The sequence below is a fragment of the Pantherophis guttatus genome, chromosome 13, assembly GCF_059756535.1.
Source record: "Pantherophis guttatus breed Tessera chromosome 13, ASM5975653v1, whole genome shotgun sequence".
Classification (NCBI taxonomy): domain Eukaryota; kingdom Metazoa; phylum Chordata; class Lepidosauria; order Squamata; family Colubridae; genus Pantherophis; species Pantherophis guttatus.
This window is the reverse complement of record NC_142075.1, coordinates 21,057,149-21,077,179: the sequence shown is the minus strand read 5'-3', so window position 1 is coordinate 21,077,179 and position 20,031 is coordinate 21,057,149. Positions and strand designations below refer to the sequence as shown.

Below are 20,031 nucleotides of genomic sequence, written 5' to 3'. Positions count from 1 at the left end.
TGTGTGTCCAATCACACTTGGCCAATAAAGAATTCTTATTCTTATTCTTATTCTTATTCTTATTCTTATTCTTATTCTTATTCTTCTATTCTATTCTATTCTATTCTATTCTATTCTATTCTATTCTATTCTATTCTATTCTATTCTATTCTTCTAAATTCTACTCTACTCTACTCTACTCTACTCTACTCTACTCTATATATACATATGACAGGAACCGGAAAATGCCTCACAGGAGCAGCTAAAGGCAACTCCTAGAGAGGCAGGAAATGCATCTCAGAAAGAGCTGCCTACACAGCTGATATAACCACTGTAACAGTGCCAGCAACAACTTAGTCAAATGCCAGGCCAAAAAGAAGGGGTTTGCCTGAGGCAGTTTAAACTCACAAGGTTTTAACCGGGAGTATTTCAGATTTACGAATCAGGAAACGAATGGCTATATACGATTTACACGTGGGAAGACCAAACTCCCCTGCAAATAATGTAATCTCCCCCACCCCCACCTGAGTTTAACATGCAAATGGTAGGACAGACTATTGAGAAAGGAAGGATCTCTGAAGTCCCTTCCGCAGGATCAAAAGGGCCAAAGGGATTCATTCAAACCCAGCATTTTATTCCTGGAAAGGATTACGCAAGAGCCCAACTGTGTCAAGCAAGGCTGTGAGATCATGAATTGGATTTATTAGATGACCTAATTTGGGCTTCAGAGTCACTCTGCTTTGCTTCAAAGCTGTGGAAACAGCACCGGGGAAGTTCGGTCCCAATTTTGGGTGACTTAAAGAGAAACAATTCTTAACGATCTCGATCAACACAGTTCAAAGCCGTTTCCGAGTTTACGCCACCGTTCTTCCACCCCTCTATCCCTTTTATCTGCTTCCATCCTGCTCCCTTCCCATTATGACCCTCTCGCAAAAGTACAGGTAGTCCTCGATTTATAAGAGTTCGTTTAGTGACCATTCCAAGTTACGACGACACTGAAAAATGTGACTTAGGACCGTTTTTCACACTTAGGACCGTCGAAGCATCTCCTCGGTCAGGGGATCAAAATTCAGATGCTTGGCAACTGACTCGTATTTACGACGGTTGCAGGATCCCGGGGTCACGGGATTCCCCTTTGGAGACCTTCTGATGAGTCAAGTCAATGGGGAAGCCGGATTCATTTAACAACCGTGCCACTAACTTAACCGCTACGGTGATCCCCTTAACAACGGTGGCAAGGTCAGCCGCAAAATGGGACAAAACTCACTTAACAACTGTCTTGCTTAGCAATGGGAATTTGGGGCCGAATTGGGGTCGTAAGTCGAGGACTATTTGTACACGAAAGGAAGGGCCTGATGCTGCATCTTCATTCTTGATCAAACAATGGAGTAAGTAGCACTTGGTACTTATTGATAGCACTTAAGACTTATATACCGCTTCACAGGGCTTTACAGCCCCTCTCTAAGCGGTTTACAGATTCAGCCTATTTCCCCCCGAGAATCTGGGTCCTCATTTTACCGACCTCGGAAAGACAGGAGGCTGAGTCAACCTTGAGCCGGTCAGGATCGAACTCCTGACAGTGGGAAGAGTCAGCCTGCAATGCTGCATTCTAACCACTGCGCCACCACGGCTCATGGCAAGTTAAGAGAGGAAGGAGTGGGCAGCAAAAGCCCACTTTGGTGGGGAAAGTTCCCTGTTCCTGAGAGGCCCACAGGGACGAGAGTCCTGGGATGTTAACAACGCGGTTGACTCATCCCTCCGTAGACGGTGGAGCCAAGCCATCGGCGTAAAAGCTTCAGAAAATGCAAGCGTTACTGAAACTGCGTCAACCGCAATACTTACATAACTGTATTGTCATCAACCAAGATATCACAGCCGTGAGCCGGGCATGAGATTGTCTAGCAAGGACATCCGAGAAGTGATGGAAAGAAAGAGAAGACACAAAAGAACACATCTGATTAGTTTAGGTATTGATGTCTCAAAAAAAGAAAAAACTCTACAGAAACATTTTTTATATTTTTTTTGCAATTCCAAACCAGTGCAAGACTGTGCCTATTTATTTTACTTATATCCCTCCTGTTTTCCCCACAACAACCCTGTGAAAGGAGCTGGGTTAAGAGAGACTGGTCCAAAGTCATCCAAACTGACTTCTGTACTTAAGGAGGAACTAGAACTCATTGTCTCCTGGTGTTTGACCCAAAGTCACCCAGCCGGCTTTCATGCCTAAAACAGAACTAGAACTCAGAGTCTCCTGGTGATTGGCCTAAAGTCACCCAGCCAGCTTTCACACCTAAGGCAGGACTAGAACTCACTGTCTCCTGGTTTCTTATTTATTTATTGGTTCGATTTATATGCCGCCCTTCTCCAGAGACTCAGAGCGGCTTACAATGCGTTAAGCAATAGCCTTCATTACTTTTTATATATACCTGCTTAGTAGGGCTTTCGGCCCCCCCTAAGCGGTGTTCTTTTTTTATACAAAGTCATCTTATTGCCCCCATAATCTGGGTCCTCATTTTACCTACCTCGAAAGGATGGAAGGCTGAGTCAACCTTGAGCCTGGTGAGATTTGAACTTGCAGTAATTGCAGGCAGCTGGTGCTATTTAATAGCACTTTAGTCTGCTGCGCCATCAAGGCTCTTTACTAGCCTGGTGCCTTGACCATTAGCCCCAAAGGTGCTTTCTTTCAAAGTATCTCCATAGACATTTAACCACTAGTCTAAACTGGATTTCCTCCTCCCAGCTTCCAGAGAGCCAGGCTATCTGAGATGGGCTTCGGGGTTCCATGCTTCCCTTCTCCCCGTAGGTCTTGAAAGGAGAAGCCCAAGACATGCCAGCAAGACCCCACCCGACTTCTCTCAGTAACAAGCTTTTCAGTTTCTACTGCTGGTGCTTCTGAAAAGCGCCAACAATGCAAACTCTCAGCTGCTTCCTAATTTTTTTTGGGGGGGGGGCAGGCAGGGGGGCTCATCAAAGGAACAGCTGGAGCCTGATGCAGCCCTTCCTTTAAAACCGTCATTTCCGTATAAACACAAGATGGGAGAAATTTTACCTGTCCCATGCCCTCCTCCATTATTTTGGTAGTTAAATATTCACTCCAGCACTGCATGCAAAACTTATGTCCACACTCCAAGCCAGTGAAATACTGTAAAGACAAATTGCCGTTAGCGTTATTCATTTTCGCAGCTGTGAAACTGGACGGACGCTCAGAATAACACAGAAACAACAACTGAACCCATGGGCTTCGGGGGGGGGGGGAGGGTCTCCCACCTCCCCCAAGGGTCTGCCACAAACATTCATCCCAGTGGCCACTGACCAAAGTGCCAGGAAATGCATGCAGAATTCCTGACCCCACTATCCCAATCATGCTGCCACCCCCTTCCTGTGGTTTTCGCACTAAAACAATGTCATTTAAGATGCCTAATGAACAAGCTGGCGTATTCGCCAAAATCTCCCATTAAGGCAATATGTTTAGGACCGGTGGTGGACAGGTCCAGATGTTGGAACTTTAAAGCAGTGGTGAAATCCAAATTTTTTTATTACCGGTTCTGTGAGCGTGGCTTGGCGGGCATGGTGTGGCAGGGGAAGGATACTGCAAAATCCCCATTCCCTCCCCACTCTGGGGCCAGCCAGAGGTGGTATTTGCCAGTTCTCCAAACTACTCAAAATTTCTGCTACCGGTTCTCCAGAACCTGTCAGAACCTGCTGGATTTCACCCTGCTTTCAAGCCCTGCTTTGTATACCAGGCGCTGACTTCATCCCCATCTACAGCATCTGCCAAACCTTTTGGGCAATCAAGCACCTCCCAATATTCTGGGGATACAAGGATAAGTTGTCCTCGACTTACGACTGTAATTGAGCCCAGGATTTCAGCTGTAAGTTGTTGCAGTTGTAAGTTGAGGCGCACATACATGACCGGAAGTAATTTTCTGCGTTTTTTCCACAGTAGTCATTAAGTAAACAAGGCAGTCATTTCCCAGGCTATAAAGCACCCATTCCGTGGGCATTGTAACTTTGAATAGTTGTAAAATGCCTTAGTCATTAGGTGAGGACAACCTATACAGAGGAACCTTGATCTGATCCAGAAAGATCCCTTTAAATATTTTTTGTGATCAAAATATGTAACTTTGGGAGACTCCGATTCCGAATTTTTACAATTCTCCTGCCTTAATTGTAAAACCAGCATTTTCCTTCCGATTCTGCTGCTCCAGCAGCTGTGCAATCATTGCGATGATCACAAATTTCAACCATCTTATGTGAGCAGATCTACTTGCCTCTAAAGCCCCTAGGTGGAGCATATTCAAAAATCTTTAAGAAGCAGAAATCTGATCACAAGGCAGTCATGATAAGCAGAGAGACAGGAAAGGGAAATGAAATTAGGAGATATTTAACGAAGTGGGCGGGGAGAAACAGAATCGTTGGTATGTAATTATGTCTCTTCTAATGCAGAGGAAAAATGAGTTTGAATATCTCAGTGAACGAATAGCTTCTCACTGCATTTTTCTTCTTTCTCCCTCAAGATTTTAGAGATTACAGATAGGTATTTATCTGGCATTTATTGGTGTATTTATACAATCTTAGGTCTTACCTTTTATCTATAAGCACGAAGATCAGGTCAGACTAATCAACCACTAGCTAGGCCTTATGCAGAGGATTAAGGGAACCTTCCCGAATGCTTTCCAAAATCAAAATTCAAATATATATTCAGTTATAGGTTGCACAATTCAGAAGGCACTCACCGAATTCGGATAGTTGAGATAGCAGATCTGACACGGCATGTCCTGTGCAGATGATCTGGTGTTCATCTGACGTGTTCGAGACTTTTTACTAGGATTAATGACATGACATTCCGCAAACAGCTTCTCCAAGTTGCCGTCAAAGTACCTACCCAAAGAAGAATGAAGCTTAATGAATATTTTTTTAAAAAATTCTCTGAAAAATCCACCTTAAAAAAAAAAAAAAATCCTGAAAATAATAATTCCAGCCAGCATGCAGGAGCTATGGGGTCTGTATATAAACCCAAACTTTCTGTGCTTTAATTCATCTGTTAGCTAGAAGAGGCACATGGTCTTGGTTCTCTAAATCCACAAAACTATTGCTCGTGTTTGTTTTTTAAAACAGCAAAATGCACTGTGAAAAATACTACTAGGCCACCCTGCTTCAAAGGGTCACTTCAGGACATAAATCCCTGTTGCTGTGTAAGCATCTAATGGGTGTATTTTCATTCTCTCCCTCTCTCACACACACACACACTCACATATACAATCACATTAAATTTACAGATAAATTCAAAGAGATGCCTTTCCATCTTGCCAAACGCAACTCTTGATACAATCAATGCCAGTGGGGAAAATTGTTGGGAGACCTTGAAGGGTCAGGCTAGGAACAGAACATTCTGGAGAAAGAAGTTCACAAAGAGTCAACTTCAATGTCATCTATATCATCACAAAGACTCAACATCAATTTGATGACCCATCACCAATCAATAAACACATTAAAAAAATATTCAGCCATACGAACGCAGCCCCGTGTACAAAAAGCTTTCTAAATAAATTAAATTAAATATTAAATTAGAACTGTCATAGACAACACATTTTCCTTCTCTCCAAAGAAATATACTTGTTAGTTCAGCAGCTCAAGTTTTGCTTCTGAAAAAAAATATCAAACTGGATGCATTCTCCCTAGCGATGAATAAATATTGTCTAGCCTCCCACGTTCTCTTAAAAGTGATTTGAAATTAGATATCAAAAACTGAAAGTGAAAACCATTGCTTCGACAGATTAATAATGCTTGTAGATAAACTCTCCAACATGAAAAGTATTCAAAATGCCGATATCATTAATTGCAACTAGACAAAGCCAGTCAATTAACTATGCTGATAAGAAAGGCTCCAGACTATTGTTGCAAGTTTAAGCGTTTAACTCCTAAGGCCATTTTAGGAGCCTTTCCAAGCTTGCACTTCTCTATTACACTCACCCAAAGTGCATTTCACCGATCTATTAACTAAGCAACCATATTTTGGTCCACCCAACAGATAAGGCCAAAGCCACATTATATCTCTGACATAAATTTTACTAAGCTAGTTCCGATACTAAGGCAGCTAGCACTGAAGTTTATGCCTCTATGCCAATTGTTTCTATTAAACAAAAAAAATCATCTTTTATCTCATGTTACAAATATCTTAACTTTATTCCACAACGAATTCCAAACTGTTAGCATCTTTGGTTAAGGATGGGCCGCATAATGGCACCACATGCTTTTTAAAATATGTTGAGAGAGATATGGAATTATACCACCCAGGCTGAAATAACTGTGCAAGGGATTTTGCAGAAGCCCAAACCATGTAACTTTCCAATCACTGGCCCAAGTAAAGAAACATTTTTCCTCCTCTCCTCCCGAGGGATCTCAATGGGCTTCTTTGATTTCTAAGTAGCCTCAAATGTCAAGGCATGATGGGCCTGGCTCACAAAGATGGCCCTTTTCCTACTCCCTATTTGTTGAAAGAATGTAGGAATCACAATAGCTGAGTTTCTTGCTATTCTGGCTACCCAGGAGGAAGACAGGAAGGAGGAGTTATCAAAGAGTTATTTTTTTTTTTTTGCTCGAGTTTCTTTAACTATATTATTAGTCCTTTGCATCATTGCCTCATGGTTGCAGGATGAAGAACCAATTTTAGGAATAAATTTCTAACCAATATTGCATATGTTGCAATATTTATTGTGAAGCTTTCTTGATGGCTGCCTCCTAAGGAAGAAAATAAATAAACCCCTTACTTATAATCGCTTGAGAACAAGCAGCTTCTCCTAGCCAACCCCTTGCCTTTTCTGCCCACCCAGTTACCAAGACTAGAGGACTCCAAGCTTGGCAACTTTAAGACCTATGGACTTCAATTCCCAGAATTCCTCTGCCAGCTATGCTGGTTGAGTAAATTCCGGGAGTTGAAGTCCAAAGGTCTTCAAAATTGCCAAATTTGGGGATCTCTTGACCAAGACAAACCTCCAGTCCATGGACACAAAGAAACCACCTCACTTACCTCTCCATCAGCTTTTCTTTATCCCAGTTGAAATGGCTGAGGAGTATCCTGGTGATGGTGGCCGGATTCTAGAAGAGGAAGAAAGAAAGCCATTTTTAGGAATGGGAGCAGTAGATCTGCCCTTTCTCCCAAAACTTCATCCCCCCTCCATCCCAATTGCATCTGATATAAGCGTGATAATTATTTCAAAGGCAAATACAAGTTGAAACCAGTTGCATGGTCAGCACTGGTCAATAATGAGTGAAAACTAAAATTGTGGAACTTGAATTTTTTCTTATGACACTTTTCGCTGTCGAATATGTCCCATAGAATTCCCGAGTCCTCTAAAACACACTAGAGATGAGGGGTCCTTGGGGGCTCTTTGAGCTTGGTTGTTTTCTTGCAGATGTTTCCTGACCCAACGAGGTAATATCATCAGGATCAGAAGGATTAGGGAGGAAGAGGAGGATTGTAGGGTCCGGGGTGCTCTTGGCTGTTGTCTTGCAGGTGTTTCATTTCCCAAACTAGGGATAGAAGGGACTGGGATCTGTGGAGGAGGAGGATTGTGGGGGTAGCTTGGTTGTTTCCCTGCAGATGTTTCATTATACAAACCAGGTAACATTATCAGTGCTAGTAATGAAACAGTCTGCAAGAAAACCACCAAGCTCAGAGAGCACCAAGGACCCCCTCATTGCAACCCTGAGCTACAAATATTCTCCTTTATTGGTACATTAGAGAGAATGTGGAGCCTGTACAAGAATGGGGACTCACCCTAAAGACACTAGATCTAGAGTGCTTGGCTTTAAGCGGTGAAGACCTGGCTTTTCCAGCAGGCCTGGGGCTGTTGATCTCGCTCTTGTGATCTGGCGAGATCCGGCCATGAATGAGTTTTTAATGTTTTTAATTTTTAAATGTTTTTTATAATGATTTTTTAAAAATGTATTCTGAGCCACCCTGAGTCTTCGAAGGGAGAGGGGCGGCATATAAATGGAATTAATTAAATTAAATTAAATTAAATTAATTCGTTCAGGCAATGTTAAGACCAGACTCCAACAAGCTAACTCAAAGAGTCCAACTAACCTTAAAAAAATATCCAGATTTTAAAGTTATTCTGAATGTTCCATGTTATTTACATACTCCAATGAAACTAAAAAGGATTACTAGTACAGATTTCCCCAAATAGAAAAGCAGGTAAGACATAGAAGTATAATCCTCTTAGCTATTAAGTGTCAGTTTAATGTTTCATTGTGCAACTGGACTTGCTGTTGCATAAGTAAAGGACCCCTCTCTCCAGGCACAACAAATAGCTAAGCCCAGCTGACAAATACCAGGAACATTCACATCTCATAATAAACAAAATATCTGGGAAATCAGACTCAATGCAGGCAAAGCAAGCTCGTGCATGCAATAAGGTAGCTCCCACTTCGTTCCTCCTGGAAGAGGGAGCTGCAGAACTAACCAAAGAGATGCCTTCTCTAGTTTACCTACCAACCATGACTTCTGCCTCTGGCAGAAGAATCCAAACGGATCAAAAAAGGATGCACCAGAAAACCAGAATTCTTGGGAGATTTCACCCTATCGCGAAGCCCCAATATTTAGAGGGTTGAAAGATAAGCAGTGTGATTTTTCAGGATGCTCGTAATATAAGCCCTGCCCCCAAAATAAGCCCCACTTAAGATTGTCAGACAGATTGATGCATTTAATACCGTATTTCCCAAAAAATTAGCCCTAATATGTCTTTTAGAGCAAAAATTAATATAAGACCTGGTCTTATTTTTGGGGAAACATGGTAGGAATTAAAAAAAAAGGGGGGGGGAGGGGAGGAATGTGCCGAAATGTCTTAGCAAAAACTCACAATCAAAGGATCTCCGCCAAGGAAGTCTATGAGCAGTTCTGAAGCAAAAGTGAATTTTGTTTTTCAAGAGTTCAGACTTTTTTTTTTTAATCTACATTCATAGATGTTCCTTGAAAACAGAATGATGGCTCTGCTATATGTGCTTCACATGGAGAAAATCCCAGGTTCAACCACATTTGCGAACAGGGCTGACAAGGACTCCTGTCTGAAACCCTAGAAATGGAATCCCAAGCCAATAAGGCTGAGCCAGGCACATGAGCAATACAAGTCAAATTCTTACGTTGAATTACATATCCTTCCAGATTGAGGAGGGTTTTCATTTGCATGTATTTGATGAATTATAGACTTATTGCCCTTTATTCAGAAAAATATATATATCTTCCAAGGATTTATTGTTCATACAATAACAAAAGGCCTTCCCATCTTGGAAGGCTTTAACCTCTGCAATTTTTGACTTTATTCAGAGATTAAGTACGTAAAAGCAATTAAATGTAACATCTATATGATGGGTAAGAATGCCACTATATTTGAACACCGGAGAATGCAAAAGGAACAGGAATAGAATACAGTCTGATTTAAATATAATTCAAGTCTATATTTAGGATATGTAAGACAAATAGGTCTATAAAATCAGCTCTGGTGAACACGTGGACATATCCGCATGCAGTTTTCTTGGCAAATGCCTTCTTTGGGAATTTTGTTTTGACTTCTCAAAACAATGAATTGACCAAACAACCCTGTATCAAGGTTACATGAAAGATAAAATTGGATGTTGAAAAGATTTCATTTGATGTTAGAAAATGAATGATGCTAAAAAAAATGATGAAGCATTTTTTTAAGATAGATTTTTTTTCCCTCTGCAAAAATCTCTACAGAATTTAGGACAAATGTCACAGGCCTTCTCAAAATACTGCCAAAAGATCTGTTAATTCTAATTGTTAATCAAAAGCCTTACCTATTTAGAAAATATTTGCAGCCTAAAAAAAAAAACCATCCAAGTTCAGTCATCTTATTCTAAGGCAACATGTTACATAACACTTCTTTTCTAGTTAGATCTGTGCTAGCATGATAATCTATGTACTCTGTTGCTCTAAGACTGCGAGTGATTAAAAAAAAAAAAAAATCAGCTGTCCAAGCCCTACAGGCAGCCCTTCTGAAGTTAAAAATATATCCAGGATTTGTTAAGGCCGTTTCAACATTACAAGCAATAGCTTCAGTAACGGTATTAATTTCTGGGACGGCTGTCACAATTAGTTCCAGCTCTCTTTTACAGACGCTAAGAAATCATTTAGAATATAGCACAATCTAAATGGGATAAGACACAGAATTTGCCATGTCACTAAAATATCACACACGCATAATATTAGGTATGTTTGTGCAAACGGGAACCCGAGGATGGCAAATTGCTAACTTCAATTTAAAGTGGCAACTGGGGTTTCTGGTTTTTCTTTGAAGACGTTTCGCTTCTCATCCAAGAAGCTTCTTCAGCTCTGAAGAAGAGGAGCTGAAGAAGCTTCTTGGATGAGAAGCAAAACATCTTCGAAGAAAAACCAGAAACCCCAGTTGCCTCTTGAAGAAAAAACAGCACCTTTGGGACAACCATGACCTGGATGACTGAGAATCTCCATAGACATTTGCAGGGATGGTGTTTTCCAACTTAGCTGCAGAGTTCTCCATCACTTCCTCTCCCAAGGAACATCAGCTGCTGACTTTAATCTCGAACTTATGTGAAAGGCTGGCTGGCTCAAAGTCCACCAGTCACATCATCGCTTAATGAGAAGCCTGCCGTTCAAGGCCAACAACCAAACCACCATTCTCCAGCATCAACGTATTGCTTTCCTATTCGCTAACAAATATAAATTTCATCATTCTCACAGCCAATGCTATCAGAGGAGAGAAACCATAGTCCACTGTAAACAAACAAAATTAAAAAAAAAAATACAGCTATATAAAAAGCAAACAAGTTGAATGTAGGCTGACACGTAGATGGCAATAGTGTTGCAATTCGTGCAAACTTTTAAGTGTTGCAATTTGCACGGCCCAGGAAATCCTTCCAAATATTCAACCTAAATATCAGGATTATTGATTTCTGAGGATATCGTAGCAATAATGAAGTCATAATCTCTCTCTTTTTTTTAATATCAATCCTTTCCCATTTGGGATAATATTTGGGCAGAGTAACAAACTTGGTTAAAATCAAAATTCCAGAAACATGGCGCCTAGAATGAGATACAATCTACTAGATACAGTAGATTGGCATATATATACATCATCGGTATGAATTACTTCACTGCTAGATGAATTAGTCCCTCCATTGAGGATCTTGGACCAAAACCAACCTCCCTGGTCCAGACCGATGTTTTTTTTCAACTTTTTTTTTAAAAATTTGATTTATATGCTGCCCTTCTCCGAAGACTCAGGGCGGCTTACGCCCTGCCTTAAGCAATAGCCTTCATCCTTTTGTATATTTTATACAAAGTCAGCTTATTGCCCCCACAAACTGGGTCCTCAATTTACCTACCTTTGAAAGGATGGAAGGCTGAGTCAACCTTGAGCCTGGTGAGAACTGAACTTGCAGTAATTGCAGGCAGCTGATGTTAATAACAGTGCTTTAGTCTGCTGTGCTACCAGGGTTCTAGTTTGCAATCTAGGGCGGAGAGTCAGCCAGCTTCCTTGCCTAAGGCGGAATTCGAATCTGGGTCTCACTATTCCCAATAACTCCAAAATGAGAATGGCAGAGAAACTCTTATTGCTTTATAGGGAAAACTGCAAAAAAAATAAAAATCTCCAGAGATTACAACACCCAAGTGACAACAAATTGGTTCCTATCACAGCGTCCTGCTAATAGTTTTTGCTGGTTTTTGTTTTTTTAAAACTGGAAGAATTCCAAATGTCAAAAAGTACCTCAAGTCACTTATTGAATCTCTAGGTACGAATCAGGTAGTCCTCAACTTACAACAGTTCATTTAGCAACCGTTCGAAGTTACAATGGCATTAAAAAAAGTGACTTATGAGCGTTTTTCACACTTACAAACCGTTGCAGCTTCCTTATTACGTGATCAAAATTCAGACACTTGGCAACCAATTCATATTAATGACGGCTGCAGTGTCCTGGGGTCATGTGATCGCCTTCTGACAACGGGGAAGCCAGAGTCACTTAAGAACGGCATTGCTAACTTAACTATTGCAGTGGTTCATTTAACAACGGTGGCAAGGAAGTTCGTATAATAGAGCAAAATTCACTTGTCTTCACTCAGCAACAAAAATCTGAGGCTCAATTGCGGTTGTAGGTCAAGGACTACTGTAATGCCATTATTAATTAATGTTCTGTAGGAAGCACGTGGTTTACTTCATACACAAAGCGAAGAAAAAAACAGAAGGCGGGTGGGTTTTACTTAAAAAAAAAAAAGTACAATCCTTTGGTAAGCAACAGAATTTCTTACGTAGTGGAGCAGGCTTGAAGCTTACCACACAAACCATGAACGTAGCAATGGTTTGAATCGGACACCAGGCCATAATGGCATATACACACTAAACATAACACATTTCATATTCAATTTTCTTCTTCTTCTCCACAGCTTTAAAAAAAAATAATAATAAGGCAAATGAAATGTTCAGAGGCTTCATGTTTCCAAAATATTAAAACATGCTTTTGAATGCAAGAGCCTTGGTAGTACAGTGGTCTAAAGCACCCTGTTATTAAGACCAGCTGCCTGCAATTACTGCAGGTTCGAATCTCGCCAGGCTCAAGGTTGACTCAGCCTCCCATCCTTTCTAAGGTAGGTAAATTGAGGACCCGGTTTGTGGGGGCAATAAGCTGACTTTGTATAAAATATACAAAAGTATGAAGGCTATTGCTTAGCACATTGTAAGCCGCCCTGAGTCTCTGGAGAAGGGCGGCATATAAATCAAATTAAAAAAAAAATGGAAAAAGGAATCTGGCCCCATTACATTTCAGAAGGGCCAAAACATAGCATAGCGTCCTCGTATTAGGTACTCTGGAAGACATTAAACGCCAGCTATTTAAAAGGGATGCATGTGTACTCCCCTATGAAGAGATAAAAGCCAATATTCATTTCGCAGGGTTTCCAGGCAATATTTGAATCCTTCTCAAATGATAATGTTGACAATTTAAGGACAAGGATACCGAAATGCCGCCATGAAGTCCGTCTCACTAGCCACTCCATTTGACTAGAGTGGGCAACTTGCTCCTCTCTCAATCCCAAAATTAACAAAAGAAAAGAAAACAAAGAGATAAACCACGAAAGGGCCTTAATTCTAATGTTTTATTTCTTGAAGGAAATTGGACTACCCAGCCATCCGCAGCGAGGGTCAAAAGTTGAGAGACTGATTCATATAAAGAAACAAGTGTGATTCTAAGATAAGACAGTCCGTTAACCAAGTTGTCTTAATAAGACCTTCTTAAAAATCTGACCTTGGACCTGCCAGACACAAAGACGTCCTTCACTGTCAGTCTTTACATTGCCTCTGTATCGAAGATTAGAGCCAGATTATCTCTGGATTTGGGCCTGTTCAATTAGAATGGGAAAGCGGAAGGAATACGGCCCATCCACACCCACAATTACTCACCCTGCTTTAACTACCACTCAAGTTCTTGGCATCAGGGTCAAGCTGCTCTTCCCTTTCCTTTAGCAAATCTTTAGAGGATTAAACGTCGCCTTGTTTGTGAGTTCTCAATGCAAAAAGAAAATCACCGCTGTGTGTTTAGTTCGGTTGTTTTCCACCTTCCTAAAGTCAGAGCAAATCTCCAGGTAAGCACAAGGCTGGTATTAACACACAGAGGAGGATAAGGAAGAACTCGTCTCTTAGGAGAGTTCTTTAAAATACAGGGGCTAAAGTTCACCACTTCTGTCATCCTCGCCTAACACATCATGAATGACCCTTGGAAGTTTTTATAAATATATGTATATATATTTGTAGAGTTTCAGGGACATGAACACCAATGTGTCTGGGCCCATCAAGCCAATCCTAAAGAAACCTGGGATAGAAAGAGGGGGTTTTATGGCAAGCCACGTCAACAGCACCTCAACAAGGTCTTATGTATTCAACGTTACAAGTACACCACACAACATTTACACAGAAGGGTAAGAGCCGCTTGTGGGCTGTCTGAATGCTCACTCAAGAGAAGGCCAGAGCCCCTTGCTGCTCAGGAATTCTTGAGAATACCTATCTGAATAGCTCTTGGAAGCAGAAATACAGCTTTCTCACCTGCTGGACATAGATCACTTACCTGAATTGGACACATTTATGGAATGACAGGATTACAGATTACCATTCCTGTTCTTCACAGGAAGAGGTTATTTATCCCTGGAAGATGTGGATACCTACCCCCCTCCCCATTTTATTCTAATCTCTGTTTCCTGATCACCTTCTGAAAATACTGCTAAAACAAGGAAACGGTGTAAATGTTTCTTATGTGCACCTCTGCCTCAAAATAGTCATTATGCTAAAACCAGGAGAGTTTTCAAACAAAACCAGGAAATCAATTCAACCAAACCTATCCATCATTAGCACTCAGCAATTGTCATTAGCTCAATGCAAATTAGAGGCAAAACTTTTGCACAGCTTAAAACTTAGTAATTACAGTCCACCTCCTGACCGCGTTCATCTCATTTGAATTATCTTGAAGGCTAAGAGCACCTTTGATCCTTACAAGTCAACCAATTGCAGGAGCAAGACTGATCCACCTAGACTGATTCAACACCTTCACTTACCTTAGAACAGGAAATGCAATTACACGCCTGTGCTAAACCATTTTATTGTTTATAACTTCTGCAACTTTGGATGCCAGTTTCAGCTGGAAGGTATAAAATGCTCAGGTTATGAATAACTCAAGCCTTAATCTGGGATTTTCCTAGCCTTGTTTTCAGAGCCAGCAATATGACGTTATGATGTGTGAACTGTAACCGTGTAATTCTAACGATAACCCTAACGTGAAATAGAACTTACAAATGCTAAAAAACTTTGGTCCCCATTTATATCAGTGACATCAACAGGAAGCTATACAATTTTAACAAGACAGCCAGTCCTATGCAAAATACACTTGCCCCCACAATAAGGGTTTGTTAAAAGTTCCAGGAAATAAGAAACACCTACTCTCATATCACATTTCTAGAATATTTTTGGTACCAATGGAAACGCCACTCCGTATTGGACTTAACTTGTACCCAGCCTGAGTCAATCCCTTTCAACAACTGTGTACATAGAGTACTGCGGAACAGTCCTGCCTCTCAAAAATGCCAAGACATAGGTACACATTCCTGGGCCCTGCCCTTGTTGTCATGTTGCCATTCTGAGCAGCTGCCCAGGGTCACCCAAAAGGATTCATGCCAGTATCACTCAACTGCAGGACTGGGGCGGCTGAGCTTTCCTACTGCACAAACCCTTCCAAGTCAGATCCTACAAAGCCTGGGGTTCCCCTCTGGGTGATGCCAATATGAAGATGATGACTCTGCCTTGGCCATGTTCCCATCCAGGTTGGTGGGGCGACCAGTCACTGCTTACCTGGCACACACCGAAAGGTGCCACCAACCCCCCACTCCCCGAGCTCTTTACCTTCCTGCATTTCTTGCGCAATCCAGTTGTAGGGTTACATTTTCTTTGCTAAGGACCCTGATTCACCCCTCTGAAGGGGGCGGGGCACTTTGGTGACCACAAAGCAACTGGGGGAGGGCATGATTATCCTTTCTTCTCTACTAAGGACCCCGATTCACCCCTCTGAAGGTGGGCGGCACCCACAAAGTATGGTTCAGAGGGGTGAATCAGGGTCCTTCTTAGTGGAGAGAAGGGAGAGGAGAGCTCCCCTCCCAGTTGCTTTGCGGTCACCCAGATTCACCCCTCTGAAGGGGGGGGGGGGAGACACCTTAATGCCCACAAAGCAACTGGGAGGGGGGGAGGCATGGTTATCCTTTCTTCTCTGCCAAGGACCCTGATTCACCGCTCTGAAGTAGGAAAGGGGTGGGGGAGACACACAGTGCCCACAAAGCAACTGGGGGGGGGGGAGGATAATCTTTCTTTTCTTCTCTGCTAAGGACCCCGATTCACCCCTCTGAAGATGGGTGGCACCTTAGTGCCCACAAAGCATGGTTCAGAGGGGTGAATCGGGGTCCTTCTTAGTGGAGAGAAAGGATAACCATGCTCCCCTCCCAGTTGCTTTGCGGTCACCCAGATTCACCCCTCTGAAGAGGGGGGGAGGAGACACCTTAGTGCCCACAAAGCAACGGGGGTGGGGTGGGGAGAGGAGAATCTTTCTTTTCTTCTCTGCTAAGGATCCCAATTCACCCCTCTGAAGGGGAGTGCCCACAAAGGAGGAAGGGGGCACCTTAACCCTTTCTGGCTGTATCTAGAGCATCCCCCCCCCCCCACACACACACTCCCTCTTTCTTTCCAGGCTGGGGCTGCAAGGCCGGAGATCACTCCAGCCATGGAAAGAGAGGAGTGCTGGCTGGGTGGTGGCGGCGGAAGGGGGGGGGGGGAAGCCGATCTCGGGGCCTGGCAAAGGGATCCCTGTGGCTTCCCCTCGCCCTTTCCTCCGGGTGGGGTGGATTAAAGGGGGGGGGGGGTCCTGCCCCAGTTCCAGCCCCAGCCAGCAGCATCGCCCCTTGAAGGCGTGGCTGGCGATGTCCGCTCTCGCCGCTTCTCGCAGCGCCCCCTCCTCCTCCCCCCCTCCCGCCGGGCCTGCTTCTTCTTGCTCCAGCCCGCGCGGCCCTTCTCTCTTCTTCTCCCCCCCCCCTCTATTTCCCCTCCACCGTCGGGGGCGCGCGGCGGGCACGCGCACCTGGATGACCTCGTTGACCTCTCGGATGCACTCCACCATGTGCTGCAGGATCTGCTCGGCCGTCAGCACCTCGTAGCGGTAATCCTCCTCCTGCTCGTGGCCCAGGCCGCCTCCTCCGCCGCCGCCTCCACCTCCTCCAGGGCCCGGCCCGGCTAGCCCGCTGCCGCCCAGGCCTCCTCCACCTCCACCGCCACCGCCGGGCCCCAGGCCGCCCGTCTCGCCGCACAGCAGCCCGTCTCGCTGTCCGCCCACGCCCAGCCCGGGCTCGACCAGCTCCACTTCGCCCAGGTCGAGGTTGTCGTCGTCGGGCTCGTCGTCTTCGTCGTCGTCGGGCTCGTCGTCGTCTTCTTCCTCGGCGCCGCTGTCCTCGCTGCACTCCTCGTCCTCGTCGAACTCATAGTTGTAGCCTTCGTCCGAGTCCATGGCGGGAGGGGGGGGGGGAGGGAGGGAGGGGGGCGAGCGAGCGAGCGGGGGCGCGCGCGGAGGGGGTGGGTGTGGGGGGGGGGCAGCCGGAGCACGCGAGGGCGGCGAGACGGGCCCTCAGGAGCGGGGCGGCGCCTTCCCCCTCCCCCTCCTCCTCCCCGCCCCCACTCCCACTCCCCCGGGATCCGAAGGCTTCGGCCTTGCACGCCTCCCTTTTCCTCTCGGCGGAGCGATCGCCACAAGCCCGCCCGCCCCGCTCGCTCGCTCGCTCGCTCCTCACAGGCGCCGCTGAGCCAACAAAGGGACGCGTCCGGCCCGCTCCGTCACCTCCACGCACGCCACCACGCACGCACGCACGCACGGGACGCACGCAAGGCACGCACGGCGAAGGGCGGGGCCACGCCGCGGCCCGCCTTTTTTTTTTTTCCCCCTCCCTCTCTCTCTCTCCATCCCTCAGCCGCCCCCCCTCCTTTTCTCTCTCTCTCTCTCTCTCTCTCTCTCGCTTAGACCGTAGGCGGGGTCCCCACGTCCATCTTGAGCGTGGCTGGGAGGGAATTGGTCACGCGGGGGGCCACCTCGGGAGGGTGCGCGCGCGCTCGCTCACTCAACACAAATCCGGTGGGGGGGTGGGGGGGAAGAGCGGCGAGGGGGCGGGGCCACGCCCCGCCTTTTTTTTCTTTCCTCCCCCTCTCTCTCCATCCCTCAGCCGCCCCCCCTTCTCTCTCTCTCTCTCTCTCTCTCTCTCTCTCGTTTAGACCGTAGGCGGGGTCCCCACGTCCATCTTGAGCGTGGCTTGGAGGGAATTCGTCACGCGGGGGGGCCACCTCGGGAGGGTGCGCGCGCGCTCGCTCGCTCGCCACAAGCGCGGTGGGAGGAGGGGGGGGGAGAGGCGACCGCCATCTTGGGTGTGGCTAAGGCTGGTTGGTGGGGCCTGTTTGGGGGGGGGAAGGGGGCGGTTTGGTTTCCTCAGGATGCCCGCCGCTTTAATGCGGGGAGCCCCGCTTGGCATGCATGGCAGGTTCTGCTTCTGGGTTCTTGACCTCAGTTCTGGCCTCGCGAGCTGATCAGAGTGGGTTACGGAGTAGTCGGGGCCAAACTTTAGGATTTCCCTTGTGATCCTTGAGGAATGGATTTTATTCTCCTTATGGACACCGAGAGCTTCTGCACCGGAGACAAAGTCCTTGTGTGTCCAATCACACTTGGCCAATAAAGAATTCTATTCTATTCTATTCTATTCTATTCTATTCTATTCTATTCTATTCTATTCTATTCTATTCTATTCTATTCTTATCTTTTCTTTTATGTACACTGAGAGCGTATGCACCAAGACAAATTCCTTGTGTGTCCAATCACACTTGGCCAATAAAAAAATCTATTCTATTCTATTCTATTCTATTCTATTCTATTCTACTCTATTCTACTCTATTCTACTCTACTCTATCCCCTATTCTATTCTATTCCTTATTCTATTGTATCCTACTCTACTCTATTCCTTATTCTATTCTTCTCTATCCTACTCTACTCAATTCCTTATTCTATTCTATTCTACTCTGTTCTACTCTATTCCTTATTCTATTGTACTCTACTCTACTCTATTGTTCTGTTCTATTCTGTTCTATTCTGTTCTATCCTATCCTATCCTATCCTACTCTATTATTCTATTCTATTCTATTCTATTTATTCTATTCTATTCTATTCTATTCCATTCCATTCCATTCCATTCCATTCCATATTTTCTATTCTATTCTATTCTATTCTACTTTACTCTACTCTACTCTACTCTATTCTATCCCTTATTCTATTCTATTCTATTCTATTCTACTCTACTCTACTCTACTCTACTCTACTCTACTCTACTCTACTCCATTCCATTCTATTCTACTCTACTCTACTCTACTCTATCCCCTATTCTATTCTATTCTATTCCTTATTCTATTGTATCCTACTCTACTCTATTCCTAATTTATTCTATTTTACTCTATTCCTTATTCTATTCTTCTCTATTCTACTCTACTCTATTCCTTATTCTATTCTATCCTACTCTACTCTATCCTACTCTACTCAATTCCTTATTCTATTCTATTCTACTCTGTTCTACTCTATTCCTTATTCTATTGTACTCTACTCTACTCTACTCTATTGTTCTGTTCTATTCTGTTCTATTCTGTTCTATCCTATCCTATCCTATCCTACTCTATTATTCTATTCTATTCTATTCTATTTATTCTATTCTATTCTATTCTATTCCATTCCATTCCATTCCATTCCATTCCATTCCATATTTTCTATTCTATTCTATTCTATTCTACTTTACTCTACTCTACTCTACTCTATTCTATCCCTTATTCTATTCTATTCTATTCTATTCTATTCTATTCTATTCTACTCTACTCTACTCTACTCTACTCTACTCTACTCCATTCCATTCTATTCTACTCTACTCTACTCTACTCTATCCCCTATTCTATTCTATTCTATTCCTTATTCTATTGTATCCTACTCTACTCTATTCCTAATTTATTCTATTCTACTCTATTCCTTATTCTATTCTTCTCTATTCTACTCTACTCTATTCCTTATTCTATTCTATCCTACTCTACTCTATCCTACTCTACTCAATTCCTTATTCTATTCTATTCTACTCTGTTCTACTCTATTCCTTATTCTATTGTACTCTACTCTACTCTATTGTTCTGTTCTATTCTGTTCTATTCTGTTCTATCCTATCCTATCCTACTCTATTATTCTATTCTATTCTATTCTATTCTATTCTATTTATTCTATTCTATTCTATTCTATTCTGTATGGCTTCCACCCGTGAACCCAAAATATTGGGCTAAAATAAAGCATGGTTGAGTGTCCTGGACAAATCCTGAATACACAAAAGTATAGCAAAAAGAAACTCACAGCTTCACTTCTTTTAGTCAGTGGTCCTACTCTCAAAAGAAGAGCTGTAAATAACAGTAA

The 20,031-nt window shown here is 43.7% G+C and overlaps 1 protein-coding gene across 1 annotated transcript in view; it reads right to left on the bottom strand.

Annotated features, from left to right (window-relative positions):
- The window catches only part of ARIH1 (ariadne RBR E3 ubiquitin protein ligase 1), a 29,194-nt gene extending 11,799 nt beyond the window's left edge, over positions 1-17,395 (bottom strand). The window contains exons 1-5 of the mRNA XM_034432581.3: positions 16,642-17,395; positions 7,010-7,077; positions 4,716-4,860; positions 3,029-3,121; positions 1,822-1,877 (exon numbers count right to left, since the gene is read on the bottom strand). Of these exons, the coding sequence (XP_034288472.2) occupies positions 1,822-1,877; positions 3,029-3,121; positions 4,716-4,860; positions 7,010-7,077; positions 16,642-17,064 (785 nt within the window). The 5' untranslated portion in view covers positions 17,065-17,395. The remainder of the gene's footprint in view (positions 1-1,821; positions 1,878-3,028; positions 3,122-4,715; positions 4,861-7,009; positions 7,078-16,641) is intronic.
- Positions 17,396-20,031: the final 2,636 nt, after the last annotated feature.